The sequence below is a fragment of the Natrix helvetica genome, assembly GCF_964273705.1.
Source record: "Natrix helvetica genome assembly, chromosome: 2".
NCBI lineage: Eukaryota > Metazoa > Chordata > Lepidosauria > Squamata > Natricidae > Natrix > Natrix helvetica.
The window spans coordinates 186,505,302-186,524,845 of record NC_138552.1 but is presented as its reverse complement, the minus strand read 5'-3'; the positions used below and the strand labels follow the sequence as shown (position 1 = coordinate 186,524,845).

Below are 19,544 nucleotides of genomic sequence, written 5' to 3'. Positions count from 1 at the left end.
GTATAAACTGAATGTTTTGTTCAGCAGAGGTTAAGACACCATAGATCCAGAAACTTTAAATATCTCGCTTATAAAGCATGATTATGATATTTGTAATCATCTTTGTAACCAAAAGGCATTCAAGATGGATAAGAGTTCAGTGTTTCTCTCGCATATAGGTAGTCCTTGACTTACGACCACAAATGAGCCCAAAATTTGTGTTAAGTGAGACATTGAATTTCGCCCCATTTTACGACCTTTCTTGCTACAGTTGTTAAGTGAATCACTGCAGTTGATAAGTTAGTAACCCAGTTGTTAAGTGAATCTGGCTTCCCCATTGACTTTGCTTGCCAAAAGGTTGCAAAAGGTGATCACATGCCTTTGGGACACAGCAATGGTCATAAGTATGAACCAGGTGCTAAACACCTGAATTTTGATCATGTGATCATAAGGATGCTACAAAGGTTGTAATTCTGAAAAATGGTCATGTCACTTTTTTCAGCGCCGTTGTAACTTTGAATGGTCACTAAATCAACTGTGGTAAGCCAAGAAATACCTGTATTGTTTCATTTTGTGTACAGCAACACTGAATTTTTGGAAGAGTGAGACATAAAATGTAATATATTAGACACCAAAGAAGGACCAAAGATGCCCGAACATCTGGAGGGAGATTATGTTAACTTTGGCTGACAATTTATCTTTCAAATCATATCTATATGGAAGGTGGGGTACAAATCCCAAATTCCAAAAACAATTTTCGCACATAATCCAAAAAGTTTTTTCTTTTAAAAAAACTTTCTTTAAAAAAAATCTTATCTTCTTCCATAGCACAAAGGCTTTTCTTAAAACCGTGAGCTTTTTAAGAAAAGCCTTTGTGCTATGGAAGAAGATAGTACCAATCAGATCCCGAAGATCTGCATTTAACATTTGCAAATTCTGCGGCGGCAGAGCGTTTCCATGACATCACTTCCTCGCCAATTACGTCGCCAGATTACGAGAGAAGAGCCTCTAGGGTACTGGCCTAGAGCGGCCGCAGCGCTTCCCACCCTCGATTTTCGAGTGAAGCGTTGGTCACGTGACTAAAACGTGCCTATTCCGGTGTGGGTGGGGCCGATCCCACGCAGTAAAAACGGGGCGTGGGATGGGAGGGGGAGTGGTCGAAAACTATTTCATACTAAAAGGTGTAAGCGAGGCCACGCCCTTGGCCTCCTCCTTCCGTCGTCCGTTCAACTGCCGCCTCACGTGATTGCAGAGGGCAGTAAGGTCCGGGAAGGGGCGCGAGACGGGCGTTAAACGGCCACCTGGAACGGACGACGCTCTTCTGGGAGGGGAGGGGTGGTCTCAGTTTTCTCTACCGTTTGCCGACATGAGCCGCTACAGCCGCCAGCCCTACTTCTGGGATACCCTGGCTTGTTCGCTGCTCCTGACGGTTCTCGCCTCTTGCCTTATTCCGCAGAGCAAAGCAGCTGTCGAAGAAGGTAAGGAAGAGGGAGCGAGGAGTGGGGCGGGGGGAGCGCGCTGGAAACGCCAGGGCTTCACTTGGAGGCGGCCTGTCGACTTAGCAAGCGGAGGGCCGGAACTGCCTCGCGTCCCGAGGGGCAAAGGTTTTGGCCGCGAATCCCGAGGCGTGAGAAAAAGAAAGGGAGGCGGCGCTGCCGTTCTTCCTTCGGCCGCGCTTCGAGTTGGGGAACCGGCTGCCAGATTCCTGGGTGGGATGGGGAGAGAAACGAGTGGCCTGAGGAAGATCGTGGGATCGCCGAAGGCGGAAAATAAAAGCCCCAGAGGATGATAAGATAACTTAATTTATTGTCATTTTTTTACTGCGAGTACCCGGGCCTACATTAAAAATGAAAATCTGTTGTCTGCTTCCAAGAGAAAGTGTATATCTATCCAAACACATACATAACACACACAATACATGGCTATATACATACATAAATATATACCTGCAGCATATACACACGCGCACACCTACATACATGTATATTAATCCCTGTTCAAGAAGGCAAGACCAAAAAACAAGGGATGGAAGCTAATCAAAGAGAGAAGCAACAGGGAATTAAGGAGAAACTTCCGAACAGTGAGGACTATTAACTGGCGGAACGGCTTGCCACCAAAAGTTGAGGGTATTTCATCACTGGAGCTTTTTTAAGAAGAGACTGGACTGACACTTCGTCTGAAATGGTGTAGGTTCTCCTGCTTGAGCAGGGGGGCTGGACTAGAAGGCCTCCGAGGTCCCTTCCAGCTCCCACGGTTGCAAACACTCTCAGCTGGCTTATCCAGATGCCACACGTTTCCTTTGGTCTGCGCGCAAAAGCGACCGAATTTCACAGCCAGAAAAAAAGCCGTTTGAAGAGGAGAGACGGTTTTAAACGACTGTCACTGGTCGCTGCCGTTGCTTGCTGTATAAAGAAGCCGCGCGGCTGCTTTTCGGCTTGTCGAGGATTTAAATGGACGGCAGAGAGAGGAAAGAAACGCCCGATGTATTTGAGCCCTGCGAAATGGAGGCAGGTCATCATTTGTGGACCCTTTTGAGTTTCTTCTGCTGGCCGGCAAGGTCGACTTGAGCAAGGCGAATCAAAGGGGGACAAATTAGAGCCGGAAGTAGCAGAATTACTTTTTTGGGGGTAATGAAGGTGTGTAATATCGCCTCTTCCTAGCCAAAGAAAGGCAGGTTTAAACCGCTTTATATATTTTTTTTGTTCTATGGTAATGAAGTAGGTTTTTCGTTGAGTTGGAGGAAAAAGCTAGAATTTATAGTTGAGAAGTTCTTTTCTGTGAGAAGACAAAAAAATAAGGGACAAAAGATTTTCCACTATTAGGTCTAGATTAATCTGAAAACTTTTTTTTGTCAGGGGTTGGATTGTGTACATAATACGGTAAACTGATAAACTTATTGCATTGGGAACTGGAGACGCAATGCAAGATAAAAATTAAAAATAATCCAAGTAATTAAAAATAATAAATAAATAGAGCAAACAAAACTCAGAGGACTACTAGGGTTTTTTTGATGACAGTTTTCTATGCTTCTAAGATAGATTGTACCAGAGTTGCTGGCTTGCAGGACAAGGGAAGACCCATAAATGTTGAACTAAAGTTTTGGCAATCAAATGATATAGGAATAAAAGTTGTCAGAATGCCAATCCTGTATTAGTATTGTGTTTTACAAAGATTCTTATTCCTTGTCTATATTTGTAACAGTGAATTGTGTTATAACAGGGGTGTCCAAACTTGGCAACTTTAAGACTTGTGGACTTCAACTCCCAGAATTCCCCAGCCGGCTGGGGAATTCTGGGAGTTGAAGTCCACAAGTCTTAAAGTTGCCAAGTTTGGACACCCCTGTGTTATAAGAACATGATATGATTTTTTAAGCTTCTAAGCAAGGCAATTTGTTAAGTTAACTTTGTCCCATTTGGACTTTTTTGCCAGTTATTAAATGAATCACTGCAGTTAAGTGAATCATGTGATTGTTAAGTGAATCTGGCTTCCCCATTGACTTTGCTTGTTGGAAGCCTACGGTGAAAGTTGAAAATCGTGATCACATGACACACACAACTGGAATATTGCAGCTGTCATAAATACATGCCAGTTGTCAAATGCCCAAATTTTGACCATGTGACCATGAGGCTGCTGCAATGGTTGTAAGTGTGAAGAACAATTATAAGTCACTTTTTCAGTGCCATTGTACTGTGGTCACTAAACAAATGGTTGTAAATCAAGGATTGACTGTATTTCAAAATTATTAAGGAAAATAAGGTCCTTAACTAGTGCTGAAATGTTCATGTGGCAGCAGTTGGGTTTCTCTGGACAGGGCATTCCGTAACTTGACAGGTTGCTACAGAAAAGGCTTTCTCCCTTATAGAGATCACCTCCTTTATGTGTGGGGGGATGGATGGACTTGGAGAGCCTTGTTAGACAATACTGAGGTCTTGGTAGATATGTTCCCTCTGGAACGACCCCCCCCCCCCCCACATCAGAACCACTACTGACCTCCGCTCCTTCCGGCAAAAATTGAAGACTCACCTGTTCCGATTAGCAGGCCTGGCATAATTACAACTGTTCCTCCTGGCAAATGCACTATTAACTGGTTATTTTAGGGGTATTGTTTTTAATTTATTGTGTGTGTTTTAGGGGTTTAAAATTTAAATTTATGTTTATATATACTGGCTCTGTACAGTTCTTTTAATTCCATTTTAACCTCCTCCATTCCAACTGTACATATTCAACTTTTTATTGTATTTTGATATTTTGCATGGACTGTACACCGCCCCGAGTCCCTTTTGGGAGAGGGGGCGGTCTAGAAGCACGGAAAAATAAATAAATAAATAATAATGTTACTGTGAAAGACAGAAATCTGGTGAATGTCGACATTCACCGGTGAATGTCAACATTCACATAGTCTCTTGGTGTATGTCCGAAATATTTGCTAAATACCCTTATTTATGACTTACAGTAAATACCTAACCCTAACCTAACCCTAACCCTAACCCTACGTATTTGGTATGTGTTGACATTCACCGGTGAAAGTCAACATTCACCAATTTCTGTCTTTCACTGTAACAGATACATATGAAAGAAAGTGCTCCTTAGGCAATCTGCCCCTAAATTTGTAAGGGCCTTAAAGGTGAAAGCTATCACTTTGATTAAAGTTTGGAAATGGAGCAGTAACCAATATAAATGGTGAAATACTGGAATAATCTGTGTCAGCCAGTCCCCGTGAGCAGTCTAACTGCTCTATTTTAAACAGCTGAAATTGCCAGAATGTTTTTGAAGGGAGCCATATACAATATATTGCAATAATCCAACCAGGAAGTTACCAGAATATGAATATTGCTGTAAGACTCACTCTCTCTCTCTCTATGTAAGCTCATAATTGGTAGATCATCTGAAACTGATGAAAGACCATCTATGCTACACCAAGTATTAGTTTATTGGCCCCTATCCTGTCCCTGAACTGGTTCAGAATGCCAATTCTCTCATCCATTAGCTAAGAAGGGGAAGTAGAGCTAGGTGAAAACTGTATGTTGAGAGAACCTCAGCCCACATCTGTGGATGACTGCTCAGCATTTTTATTTACATGTGTTAAAAAGCATGGGGAAATAATATGAAACCCCAGGGACTCTGTAGCTCAGTTGCCATGTGCAAGAACAGTCGAGAAACAGTAATTCTCCCTCATGAAAAAGGGTTTCCAAGTACAAGTGAAATCACTATAGTACAATTCTGCCATAGCCCAAATTAGACTGCTTGTTCAAGAAAATACCATAATCAATGGTATGAAAGATACTAAGAAGTCTTAGAGGATCAATAGTTACAGAAATAGAGAACAAAGAAGGATGGAACCATTTCCTTTCTCACTGAGGAATTGATGGCCTTAACTAGGCTCTCCTACTAATTTAATAAGCCAGTACATGAAGTCCTCAACTTACGACCACAATTGACCCAAAATGTTTGTTGCTAAGTGAGACATTTGTTAAGTGAATTGTGCTCCATTTTATGACTCTTTTTGCCACAGTTAAGTGAATCACTGCAGTTGTTAAATTAGTAACAGTTAAGTGAATCTAGTTTTCCTGTTGACTTTCCTTGTCAAAAGATTGCAAAAGATGATTGCATGAGCCCAGAATACTACAATGGTCATAAAAGTGAGTCAGTTCTCAAGCATCTGAATTTTGATCACGTGACTATGGGGATGCTGCAATGGTTGCAAATGTGGAAAAAGTTCATAAGTCACTTTTTCAGTGCTCTTGTAACTTTGAACGGTCACTAAATGAACTGTTGTAAGTCAAGGACTACCTGTAATTGTAGAGTTGAATACACAATTGACAGATCAAAGCTTATTTTGGGCCTCACTGCTTATCCAAAATGGGACAGGATAGTATTCTGGATGTTTCCACATCTGGATTTGCATCCGCCAGAGGTTGAATTGTACTGAATTCAAGCAATTTACCTTCAAGGTTTCTTGTGTATTTCTCGTGTGTTACTGAGAGTTTGGGTACGAAGAAGAGCTTTAAGGTATATAGACATGTAAATTTGGCATGCAAATAATACTGCAGTAAGTTAACCTAATACTTTGTGATCCAAGAATAGTAATAGCTATTGAAGAACCAAATTCCAAATATGAATAAATCATACTGTCTAATGCTTTGTCTACTCCTTCTTCCCCTTTTTTCTGTTAACTTTCTATTTTAAAATGAAGACCATTACAAGTATCTCTGAATTTTGATTCACATATATAAAGTAACATGCAAGTATCATTAGTCATCAGTGATATATTAAATCCTTTAAGTTTAAACTGTTTGTTGTGATTTACATTTCTATTTTCTATCTATTGTTAACTGGCTTCTCTTTTTACAATTTTTTTTCTGTTCTAGTTGGCTGTGAAAGACATATAAATTGTAGTTCCTGCATCACTATTGAATCATCTCAACTGAATTGCACATGGCTTCAATGCAATGGTAAATTGAATTATGTTGAATACTTCTGATTTGCTACATTTGTTTTATTGACTTTATACATTTTTGCACACATTGTAAAATTAAACATTATAAGGTTTCATTCTTCACTGCTAAAATGTATATAAAAATCTGTCATTGCTACATATATGCAGCTTCAGGGATTCATGTAAATAGATAACACAATCATGTATTGTGCCCCTCAAGTTGTATGTTGGAATTTAAGCTTGTATATGAAACATGGAGATACCTTCTAAGTAATCTAATAACTAAAAAACAGAAAGCCCACCAGTTTCTTTCGGGTTAAGCAACATGGAAAGTACAAAGAAGGGGAAAGAAATAGTAAAGAAAAATTAAAGCCAGGATTTGAATTCTTTTTTTTAAAGGAAAACTAAATCTAGTTTTGTAAACACTATCTGGAAAATCAAATATGTTTATTTTGGCTAAAGATCAGCACGTAAAAAAACTCAATGCTGTAATTTATAACAGTTTACATCTATATAAAAAAATAAATATAGACAAATCAAGCAGCAGCTGCAAAACCAATCAAAATTTAACTGCATTTTGAGTAACACTCATAAATATCTGAAAATAGAAATTGTGTGATAAATCAGAATGACCAGAAAAATGTGTTTAAATGTGAGATTATCAAGTCTGAATGTAAAATGAACAATATAATATGTGTTCCAAAAGCCCTTTTGCTGTGTGGGCTAAACTTTAGCCCAACTGGGATATTTTTGCATCTCCCAGGACTAGTGGGAATGGCATATATCAAGCCAAAGAAAATGGCCTCCTATATTTAGAGGTAATTTCATTTAGGTATATAACATATCTAAGGTTAATGAACTGGTTAAGACTATATTTTTGGGAAAGATGATACATCTAATGAGATACCAATATATTTAATATGCTGCCTCAACATCACTTGCATGTTTGTTGACAAATGTGCAAAGTTGGGTTAATGAAAAGTGAAGAAGTTCCCATTTTTACACAGAAAGCAGGATGAACACAAAGTTGTCAAGTAAGGATTATTTACAACTCTCCATATTTTCCTATCCTTATTATCAGCATTCATAATACAATATATTCATTCTTTAAGTCTTTTGTAACAACATTAATATGTTTATGGAATACTTACTGCATTTTTCGGACTATAAGATGCTCCGGACTATAAGATGCCCCTAGCTTTTGGGGAGGAAAATAAGGGGAAAAAATCTGCCTCTACCTCTCAGCAATTTGCCACCTTGCAGCAAACAGCCAGGTCAGCTTCAGCACAGTCTGATTTAGCACAAGCAGCTCATTGACAGTTGAATCGACTTCCTAGAATACCACCTATCAGCTGAGGGGATTGCCATCACCCATCGCTGCCTCTTTCGCCCCATTTTCTGCTTCTGTGTATCCCGTTTTCGGCCCGTTCCAGGCAGCGGGGATTGCTGCCACCGCCCACCCTTGCCGCCTGGAATGGGCTGAAAACAGGATGCACAGAGGCCAAAAATGGGATATGCGGAGGCCGAAAATGGGGTGTGCGGAGGCAGCAATATGTGGTGGCGATCCTTGCAGCCTAGAACAGCTGATCGGCGGTATTCCGGGAGGCCAATCCAACCACCAATCAACTGCTCATGCTAAATCAGGCTGGGCGAAGCTGACCAAGCTATTTGCTGCAAGGAGGCAAATTGCTGGGAGGCAGAGGCCAAAGGGTGGGGGCTGGCGGGAGAGTATGGCTTCGGCAACATTCACTCTATAAGATGCACAGACATTTACACCCACTTTTTTGGGGGGGAAGTGCGTCTTATACACTGAAAAATATGGTATTTTAAACTACTCCTTTTTATTTTATGATTATTCTGCTAGATTAATTCTGCCTTAATCTACCACCTATGAGATATGTGCAGTGTTGACAACAAAAATATATGGTTGCTAAAATGGCAAAATAGGCATGGTATTGATAAACTTAATGAAAGCATAGAAAGAGATTGCATTGAAAAGGAAATAGCAAGAAATCATTGGAAAAATGAAAAATTTAAACAATTTGCAGTAAAAACTACTGATGAGGAAACATTGAATTGTTAGTTCAGACTATAATCTGGTAATGTTTAAGAATTTTTCTCCTCTCTTGTGTCTTCTATTATTTCTACAACATAGAACCTAATAAAATTAAAGTTGAAAAAAGCTAAGAGATGAGTGAGATTTATCTTTTACATATTAAGCCAGTTTTTTTACTGTAAATTTCTACGTGATTTACAGGATTTCCTACATATATTTTAGGTGGGGCTAATGCTGTTATATTGAACAAAACATTTTGTAATCCAGATTATTTTTTTTAGAATGATCTTTTTAATAATTCAGGAAAGCATGAGTATTGATGTTGTCAGTTCCCTAGCACTCTTCCATTCTATTTATTATATAACTGCTATCTTTTACATATAACATACATAAAACCAAGTAATAATAGTGAAAAAGAAATCAAAATGTCACAAATAATAGCTGAATGGATAACATTGTATATAGTGAAACTTTGTATTAACAGTCCCTTTTTTAATGGACTTCAGATTCAGTGGATAAAATACTTGCCTCCCTGCCCCTCCAAAAAATGGACTAAACCCATCGAATCTGAAAAACTTAAGACAATTAAATTTATGTTAATTTTATTTTCTTTGAATTAATTTACAATATGTACAGTAAATGCAACATAATACAAATAATGTATAAATTATACTTGTGTGCAGTTTGACATACTGCTGCAAATGTAATTTTCAATTTAACAGACATTGGAGAGTAACAGACTCTCCCTAAATATTTTACTAAATCAGCACTTCATTGAGTGTTTAAGGACATTGTAGAACAATGTTTGTAATAAGAATTTTAGCCAAATGTTTTAAAGTTTCATTCATTAAAAACGGGGTTTTTTTCTCTAGACGGAACTTTGTCTCGGTGCACAAATTCCACAAGTGCACATCCTGGCTGTACTCCTGTTTCTGAAAATGGGACATGTACAGGTGAGTATTTATGCTTATATGATGATAAAGAGAATAATTATTTAAGGGCCAAAAAACCTGAAAGCAAAGCTGCCTGAAACCTTTATTCAGTATAATAAACAGGACAAACATATTAATTATGTTTGGTCAGCACCTAATCTTTTACTGCACTGTAGCTGCCAGATGACAACTGAAAATATTCTTGTTTCTTTAAATCCTCCATTGCTGACAAATCTTGCATTTTACTATTTTTGTGTTTCTCTATATACATCCTTTTTCCCTATTGTTATGGAATACAAATTTCTATTGAGAACTCTATTAAAAAAGAATGACCTCCGCAGTGTTTTCAAAATATGGTGCAGTTTGGATCTTTCTGAGGCGACCGTACAACTTTAGCAGGCTGATAGCCTCTTAGGTTTGTTTCTAAAATCTGAACATTGTTTAGGTTTTTCGATGGGTTCACAAGGTGAGAGATTCTGTACAGTTACTTCTCAACGTAAGACCACAATTGAGCCCCAAATTTCTGTTGCTAAAGGAGAATTTGTTAAGTGAGTTTTGCCCCATTTTAAAGTCTGTCTTGCCTCAGTTGTTAAGGGAATCACTGCAGTTGTAAAGTTAGTGAAATGATTATTAAATGAATCTGGCTTCCCCATTGACTTTGCTTGTCCGAAGGTCTCGAAATATGATCATGTGATCCCAGAATACTGCAACTGTCATAAATATGAATCAATTTCCAAGTGTCTGAATTTTTTAAAAAAACACCTTGTTCCTGCAATGATCATTAGTGTGGAAAATGGTCCTGTCACTTTTTTCAATACTATTGTAACTTTGAACAGTCACTAAACAAGCTGTTGTAAGTCGAGGACTACCCATTCATTGTACAATAAAAATGAGATGGCATACAATTTCAAAGCTAAATGAGTGATGTACCACAAAATGCAAAAAAAAAGTTTTTTATGGGAACTCTTGAGTTCCATCACTGAATATTTTCAAAAAGAATTTTATCTTGACCTCAATGGCTTTTAGGCACCTTGCCAAAACATTGCAGTTTGCTCATTTCATAAGACGTTTCTGAGGTTTGAAGAACAGAACATTGGCAACCAATTCAGAACACTTCCATTGACAAAGATGGTGATGACTGTCAGCCCATTTCAAATCCCAATAGCCCAGTACCCCTATGTAGAGCTTCTAATTCAATCTCCATCAACTCAGCAGGAGTATGACTCTGTAGACCAGGGGTGTCAAACACAAGACTCGAGGACCCGATCCAGTCTGTGGGGTTCTTAGATCTGGCCCATGGGGCCACACTGAAAAGAGGACTGGCCCGCAATGCCTCTGCCAGTGAAAACAGAGCTCAGGAGGGCTGTGGGCAGCCCTCATAAGCTCTATTTTCACAGGCAGAGGGTTGTAGGGTGCCATCGCAGCTGAAAACAGAGCTCGGGAGCCCATTTTCGCTGGCAGAGCGCTCGCGCCACCACAGGCGCCCCCAACACAAGTGATATCAAGCTGGTCATGCCCACCTTCGCCTTGCATACCCTGCTCCCCCGAGGTCAAATACAAACCTGATGCGGCCCTCAATGAAATCGAGTTTAATATCCCTGATGTAGGCCATCAAAGAGTTAGGATTTCTAATTAGTAAACATAAGAGTTATTTTAATTAACACACTGATAACCCTTTGATGAAATTCTAAACACTGAAAAAGTTTGAAAAAAGAACTTTACCCAAAGAAAGTGAATAGACTAGTAGTTTTGTCCGTTGTTCAGACCAGACACCTGGATCTAATGATATTTCCCAGCCTCTAGGGCAGATGATTGCCTGTAAAGTGTCATGTACAAGATTTCAATCCTGCCCCTTCAGTAGATTCTTTTCCTGCTCTTGAATCTTAATAGCTTGGCAATCCCAATGAAGATGAAGAGCTGTATATCCATTACCTTAGAAGGGATTTGGATGTCTCATGAAATCCATCTGATTATGACTACTGATGAGAGGAGTAATTAGTGCTATAATTATTAACTTTACATAATATTTCTTTTAAAAATGCCAGGCTAAACACCAAGTTACTCAAGTAAAGATTTATATGCTGGTGAAAACCCCAGCTGGTTCTTCAGTTTAGAAACGGAGATGAGTATCGCCCCTAGAGCCGGAAACTACTAGCACACATGTGCGGGGGAACCTTTGCCTTTAAGAACCTTAGAAGAATTTTAGATATCGCTACTATTATTCTTAAAAATCAATTTTATGCTTCATAGTTGTTTTGTTTTATTTTAGATTTTCCTGCCAGTACTACTACAGCTAGTAAGTCTACCACAGTCACTAGCCCAACAGGTAACCAAAAAAAAATTGCATTGATGCAGACATATTGTTTTAACTTAATGCTCTCCAGTAATGAATCTGTAGGAAAATAAGTATTTGAAGAGACATGTAAATTTTTTACTTACATGCTTATGTGATTCTTGTGCTCACGTAATTATGTTCAGTTACAGCAGTAATTTGATAAATCTATAGATCAAGCAAAATCTGCTTTGAGAGTATATGTTAGTATTGTTCAGTAGTGCTAGAGCAGTAGTGCTAACTACTACCCTGATACAGGCCAATGAGACTTGGACTGTATACAGGAGGCACATTAGGCAACTGAACCACTTCCACACGACCTATCTCCACGGACTTCTGAGGATGAAAGCCCAGACACGCTAGGCAGGCCATGTAAGGATGCCAGACCATCGCATCCCTAAACAATAACTCTATGGCGAGCTGTCTCAAGGAAAGCGATTGCATGGGGGACAAAGGAAGTGATATAAAGACATGCTGAAAGCCTCAAGTCTCTGGATATCGACACCACCTCTTGGGAGACCCTGGCACAAGATCGATTGACATGGCACACGTTGATCCACCAAGGCTGCCAGACATTTGAAGACAGAAGGACAACCATAGCACAAGAGAAGCGAGCACTCCGCAAAGACAGAGCTGCAAATGCTGCAACCGTGGTGCCCACACATGTGGCAGAACATTCCGTGCCCGTATTGGCCTTACCAGCCACTTGCGGACACCCTGTTGACAGCCCGCTACCCGCTAGATGTCAAGGTCCTCTTTGAAAATGATGGACAAACATCATAATATTGTTCAAGTAACAGTATAAAAATTGTAAATGTACAACAATTCATAAATCACTATTTCTTAGCATTTTTTCTAAACAAAAATTTCAGTTTCTATATTTCCAGTCTTATGAGTAATTTCTTGTATGACTGGTAAAATTTTAGATGTACCTACATTTACAGTATTGTTACTTGACTGTTTTTAGACATTCTCCTTGGTTGAAACTACACAGTGATAATATTGAATGTGGGCATTTCAACCCAATTAATTTGCACAGCAACAAAGAGATCTAGTTGTGCTGAAATGCATAATAGTTACAGAAGTAACTCATAAGGTGATATTTGTCTATTTCATCAAGAAAATGCAAAAAGACACAAGAAAAAATATATACTGTATTTTTCGGAATATAAGACACACCTTTTTTCCTCAAAAAAAGAGGCTGAAAATCTGGATGCCGGTGTCTTAGACACCGAATACAACATTTCTTGCCTCCCAAAGCCCCGCCTCCTTCACCAGAATGGCTGTGCATACCCTTATGGAGGCTTTCAGAGAGCTCTTGGGGGCTGGGGAGGTCAGAAATGAGCAAAAAACGGGCCTCCTCCCCCCAACCCCCAGCAGCACTCTATAAGCCTCCATAAGTCTATGCATGCAATTTTTTTGACAAAAAATGGGCTATTTTTTGTGAAAACGGGCCACTTTTTGCTCGTTTTCAGGGGGCTCCACCCCCCAGGAGCACTCTGCAAGTCCCCCCAAGGCTATTCATGTCTTTTTTTCAAAAATAAACGGGCCCATTTTCATGAAAAACGGGCTGTTTTGGGGAGGTTTGCAGAGTGCAAAAACTCCCCCTCCCCTTTGGAAAGCTCTAACTGATTGATGAGAATTACATTGATCAATTGCTGTGCCAGCAGAAACACCTACCTATCTACTGTATTTCTCTCTATCTCTATTTCTTTCCCTATCCCTCTACCTACCAACCTGTCTACTCACTCACTCTCTCTCTCTCTCCCTACCTATCTACTATATTTCTCTCTCTAAATCTCTTTCTATTTCTCTCTCTCTCTATCCCTCTATCTACCTACCTAGCTAACTACTCTCTTTCTCCCTACCGACCTACTGTATTTCTCTCTCTCTCTCTCCCTGTCTATCCCTCTATCTACCTACTTACTTTTTTAAAAAAATTGCCTCTTCAAAACCTTGGTGAGTCTTATACTCCGGTGAGTCTTATACTCCGAAAAATCTGGTAGTTTGTTTTCCAATATCCTCACTATAATAACTTGCTCAAGCTATAGCCTCCTTTTCCTGATTTCTTTCTTCCATTAATCTTAATAACAATACAAGGGTCTTGTTTTACATTCTTATTCTTGGCAGTCTCCAACTGAAGTTCAATATTTTTGTGGGTTTCAATTTATGATATTGAGCTCTTTCATATTTGATTCTTAAATTGTGTTGAGAACATCATTGATATTTTTATAATTTTCATAGTGCTTCAAAATGTAGGAAAGGGACAGCTAAAATATGTCATGTTCAATGATTTGAATCACAAATAGGATTCTGTAAGTATACATTACATTCATATTTCAAGGCAAATAAAATGATATAAACTGTTTCTTTAAACAGGTAGTACAACTAACTCAACTTCAACAGAAAAACCTAGTTTGAATACTACAACCGTTACCAGTACTTCTGTTATTACTGCTAAAACAGGTAAAATTTAATTGTAACAGGCACTCATAATGAACTCTGTTGTCTTGAGGAAAGCTACTTGTAAGACAGTTCTTGTCTTGGATGAATAAGAAAAAGGCAAATTGGGTAATAATGTTCCCTTCCAGGATGGTAAGGGACCATGTACAAAACATCTGAATCGTAAAGCAGCAGTGTCTTTTGTCAGCTGTTCATCAGCTTTTCTTTATGGAGCAGTAGTTGTGCTTAGCTGTAATGATTCCAAGAGAGATACTATATATCCACATTGCAAAGTGGAGAGGGAATTAGCAATTAATTTTCAGATTATATAACACTTTTAAATCATTATTTGAGAGTTTGCAAGATCAGTAAATCTCATTAGATTATTAGATTTGCGTTTAATTTTTTTAAAATCATGTATCTATAGCATCCTCACACAGGATGTAAATAACCTGAACAGGATTAAACAGAAATTGACCTTGCCCGCCTATAGCATCTATCATATTTTTCAGAGTATAAGATGCACCCTTTTCCCTCAAAAAATAGGCTGAAAATCTGGGTGCCTCTTATACATCGAATACAGCATATTTTGCCTCCCAAAGCCCCACCCCTTCACCAAAAGAGCCGGGCATAGCTTGTAGGAGGCTTTCAGAGAGCTCCTGGGGGCTGGGAGGGCAGAAATGAGCAAAAAATGGGCTGGTTTTTGCTCAATCCCCCCCCCCCCCGCAGCCCCCAGGAGCACTCTATAAGCCTCCATAAGGTATGCATGCAATTTTCTTGACAAAAACGGGCCCATTTTTTGTGAAAAATTGGCATTTTTTTTGCTCATTTTTGGCCCCACCCCAAGCCCCAGGAGCAGTCTGCAAGCCCCCCAAAGGCTATTCATGCCTTTTATTTTTTTTGTTTTTTTTAAACAGGCCTGTTTTCGCGACAAACCGGCTGTTTTGGGGAGGTTTGCAGAGTGCAAAAACTTTTTTTTTTCCTTTCGGAAAGCTCTTTAGTTAGAGTGATTGATGAGAATTAGATTGATCAAGTGCTGTGCCTGCAGAAACAAGTCTTAGGTGCTGCAGATTGTCAGAGATTTCCTTCTCCAGCACATGGATAAATACACCTGGAAACAACTACCTACCTATCTTCTCTCTCTCTCTCTCTCCCTACCTACTGTATTTCTCTCTTTCTCTCTCTCTATCCCTCTACCTACTCTCTCCCTACCTTCTGTATTTCTCTCTTCCTCTCTCTCTCTGCCTACCTACCTACTGTATTTCTCTCTCTCTCTTTATTTATCTCTCTTTCTCTATCCCTTTATCTACTTACCTACCTAACTACTCTCTCTCTCCCTACCTACCTACTGTATTTCTCTCTCTATCTCTCTATCTACCTATCTACTGTTTTTTTTAAATTTGCCTCTTCAAAACCTTGATGCATTTTATACTCTGAAAAATGCGGTAATCTAGAAGAAGACTAATTTTTAACTTTCCATTGAAAGGCGTATTCAAATTCTGTTTCATAGAGAGAGAACTGAAGAACTGATTTTTAGGTGATAAAAAATAATAATACATAGAAAATATAATTCAGGAGCAAATCACTAATAATTATAATCCTCTTATTTGACAGGCACATCAGCTCTAATACCAACTACCAAGCCATCACATCATAAAGCAAGTTTTGATGCAGCCAGTTTCATTGGTGGTATTGTACTTGTGCTGGGTCTGCAAGCAGTTATCTTCTTTCTGTATAAATTTTGCAAGTCCAAAGAACAAAACTATCACACACTCTAGGAAACGTTGCTTTTTAAGTGGACTTAGATTAGCTCAATATTTATGGTTAGCTACACCAAAAGATGCTTATTCTTTATGGAATATAGCAGTTCAGGATATTATTTTTCAAGACTTAAAAAAGTAGGTCTGCAACGTGCTTGGAATAAGGTTGTGTGAATCATGTCTTGCTGAACAGAAATATTTGCAATATTCTGCATGAACCCTTATTTGCGGTTTTAAATTTTTAGTAGCTGCTACTATAGAATCTCTTATTTTATTTGATATGCCAAATGTAGCTGTTGATAGTTATTGTATTTAGTGGCAGCAATGTTCTTGGTAGGTAAATTTACAATTATAGTGATTTAATTAGGTTTAGATACAATATCCCTATGCATCATTATTAAAAACAGATTACTGTTAATTTGACATAAAATTATCTATGAAAAGTATGACTTTTTATCTGTTCAGCTTGGAAATTGGAAGAGATTTGTAGGATGTTTTTAGGATATTTTTTTCTTAACAAATATGAATGCCCATATTTTTCCATATTATATGATGTTACGATGATTGTTTTCTATTGTAAGTGTAAGCATCTATAGGAAGAATGATGATCAAAAGATACAAGTTCCTCTGTGCGTAAGGAAGAAGGACCAGTGCCTTAATTAGCAAATTGAAGTGTTGTGCCATCTTATATTTTGAGGTTCATTGAAGAATGTCATTTTATTTGCACCGTTTTCTCCATTAGACACATGAACCTCAGCACTATATGCTAACATTGTTAACTGTTTTCATATGTGTTAATATAATGTATTGGATCTATATTTTTGAGGAATTAGATCCTTTGAGGAAAACAGATTGGGTAAGGTACATGTGATAAATTTATCCAATTGATTTTTGTGGGCCTGTTAAATGTGGCAAAGTATAGATTCAATCTGCTGTATCCAGGCTTTGTTTACTGTTTCTAAAGCCATTTGTCTGTAGCCTTCAAATTACCTGCCTTAGAAAATGCTGTGCTTTTCATATGAGGATAATAATTTTAGCAAACACAGTTTGTGCTCACATTATGGATATTTTAAAGGTACTGTAGTCCTGCATGGATCTTGGAATATTTTATTCCCACACAGCAATATCCCACCTGTAGGTTTCATAATACAGCAAATTGTGTGATAGAAACAAACTTGATTGAACACTTGAACTAAGTTATTTTATTTTGATTATTCTCTTGATAGCATCTTAATGTTTGTTTTGCAAGTCATGTGATAAATACAGTTGAAATAATCAAAACTCAATTTATAGGGTTAAGTGCTTCTGCTGGATGAGCTCCAGTCAAAGAGGAACTGCAGTGGTTGATATTATGCTGATGACAAAATTGACTCTGTAGATTTATTGTTAAAAATGTTAACATCCTTTTAATTTCCTTAATCCTTCCAGTTGAGTAAAGTTCACTTCAATATTAGTCTGAAAGTCAATTCATGAAATAAATTTAGTAGAGAGTACTGTAATTTTAAAGAATCTTCCAACAACTGCACTCCTAAAAGACAATAGCTCAGGTGAATAAGACAGTTGAACTGATCACTCCATTCAGATATTTCCAAAATAGGTGGTGTGTATTTAATGGCCATGTGGTAGTCATTTTACCCACCTCCCCATGATCTTTATAAATTTAAGAAACTGACAATTTAAACACAACACTAATTAAATTCTAAAGAATGACGGTCTAAAAATGAATTCTTAATATTAGATAAACGTTTTCTTCAAAGTAAGATTAAAAAGCTATTTACTTTTTGCTTCCATGCTTATTCTTGAATGTTAATATTTATCTTGTAAATTTAAAGGGGAAAATGTTTCAAAACTGACAGTGCTGTATGCATTTCCAAAATCAAAATGTGAGATGATTTTGTTACTGAGCTAAGAATACCTTTCAAAGACATTAAAACGTGTATTCCTAAACACAGTGAACCCTCTTTCAAGTGCCTTAAATTTTCTTAATGTTGGCCTCATGTCAGGGAAAGAAATTTTAATCAATATATCTGCCCCTTAGTGTCAGCAATTGCTATTTTCCAATGATTTTAGGAAATTCAGGTGTTAGTATTACCTTTCAGGAAATCTATATTTTCTATTTAGGTGGCATAAAGCTATATGTTTAGTTACTAGGGCATTTCTAACAATTTCATGCAGTGGCAGATGATTTGATTTTCTAAACCAGCTTCATTTGTAATCTACCAAACTACAGTGGACACATTAAGGGGCTTCCCGGTTATTCACATATGGAATTCTTTACCTTCTAGATTTAGATAGATAAAACTTTGTTTTCGGTTTAATGCTATTACTTATGAATTAGTATGAATAGATTTTTATCACTTTGCTGGTTGTATGAAATTCAGCATATTGTTTGTTTTTTAAGCAATTGCCTGTATAGAATAACTGATCACGTGGACCTTAATTCTTTAGATAGTAAATTGTGACTTAACTGGATTGTTCTTTGAACTCTCATATGCAAATGTACTGCATAGGGAATGGAATGTTATAGATATTATGTACTGCATATGTGGTGTTGTCATTGGAAGAAATGCAAATTATTTACAACTGTAATACCAAAATAATAAATCATTTATTAAAATGCTTTTTTGTCTAAGTAAGTTACTTAGAGCTAGACTACATAAACAACCTAATAAATGTTACATTGACAGCATGTAACATTTGTTACGTATTTTTATAAGGCATTGTTTAGGGGACCAAGAGATAATTTGTTTAAGAAATATCAAAGTACAGCTTTATGCAATGCATGAGCATTATATATAAGTAGTCCTCAACTTACAACAGTTCATTTAGTGACTGTTTGAAGTTACAACAGCACTGAAAAAAGAGACTAATGACAATTTTTCACACTTATGACCATTGCAGCATCCCCGTGGTCACATTATTTACATTCAGATGCTTATCAATTGACTCACATTTATGACTGTTGCAGCGTCCCCAGAGTCATATCCCTTTTGCAACCTTCTGACAAGAAATGTCAATGAGGAAACTATGGTAGTTTCACTTAATAACCATGCTACTAATTTAAGAACTAAAGTGATTCATTTAACAAATGTGGTGAGAAAAGTTGTAAAATGGGGCAAAATTCACTTAAATTTCTCCCTTAATAAATTTTGGGCTCAATTGCGGTTGTACGTTGAGGACTATCTGTACAATGACAATATGTAACTTTCAAAAGAACAACAATGAAATCTCAATATGCCATGATGAAACCAAAATCTTTTATTCCCACATTATTACTCAAAAGTTGAAGAAAATATGGTAGGAAAGGTTTTATTAATAATTACTGACAGCAACTATGTGCAGGGTAATGTTTTCAGTCTTGGTCAATGACAAATCTAGTAGCAGTTGATTTTTTAGATGGGTTTTGCTCTTGTTGCACAGGAAAAGTAGAATATGAGGTTTGGGTAAGATCTGGCAATAGAACGTCTACTATTCTATTTCTCCATCCTGAAGGTACCTGGAAAGACAAAGCTTGTTATGTTTATGTTTTGCACTCTGAATTGCTAACATTTCAAAGATTTGGGAAGGGCTATTTTTTGTAGCGGCATAATCTGGGGAAGCAGAGCAT

The 19,544-nt window shown here is 37.8% G+C and overlaps 2 protein-coding genes across 2 annotated transcripts in view; one reads left to right on the top strand and one right to left on the bottom strand.

Annotated features, from left to right (window-relative positions):
* The first annotated feature begins 1,124 nt into the window (after positions 1–1,124).
* Positions 1,125–18,556, top strand: CD164 (CD164 molecule). The gene is made up of 6 exons (XM_081943312.1): positions 1,125–1,457; positions 6,348–6,431; positions 9,344–9,424; positions 11,673–11,729; positions 14,115–14,201; positions 15,792–18,556. The coding sequence occupies exons 1-6, from the start codon at positions 1,346–1,348 to the stop codon at positions 15,953–15,955; spliced, it is 585 nt and encodes a 194-aa protein (XP_081799438.1). The 5' UTR covers positions 1,125–1,345; the 3' UTR covers positions 15,956–18,556.
* The window catches only part of LOC309387108 (coiled-coil domain-containing protein 162-like), a 54,560-nt gene continuing 52,296 nt past the window's right edge, over positions 17,281–19,544 (bottom strand). The window contains exon 35 of the mRNA XM_081943313.1: positions 17,281–19,433. Within this exon, the coding sequence (XP_081799439.1) occupies positions 19,290–19,433 (144 nt within the window). The 3' untranslated portion in view covers positions 17,281–19,289. The remainder of the gene's footprint in view (positions 19,434–19,544) is intronic.

Bases quoted from the DNA above. Each gene is read 5' to 3' on its own strand.
- CD164 (XM_081943312.1), top strand. From the start codon at position 1,346: ATGAGCCGCTACAGCCGCCAGCCCTACTTCTGGGATACCCTGGCTTGT. The intron at 1,458-6,347 runs GTAAGGAAGAGG...TTTCTGTTCTAG, and splicing joins CAAAGCAGCTGTCGAAGAAG to TTGGCTGTGAAAGACATATA. The intron at 9,425-11,672 runs GTGAGTATTTAT...GTTTTATTTTAG, and splicing joins TGAAAATGGGACATGTACAG to ATTTTCCTGCCAGTACTACT.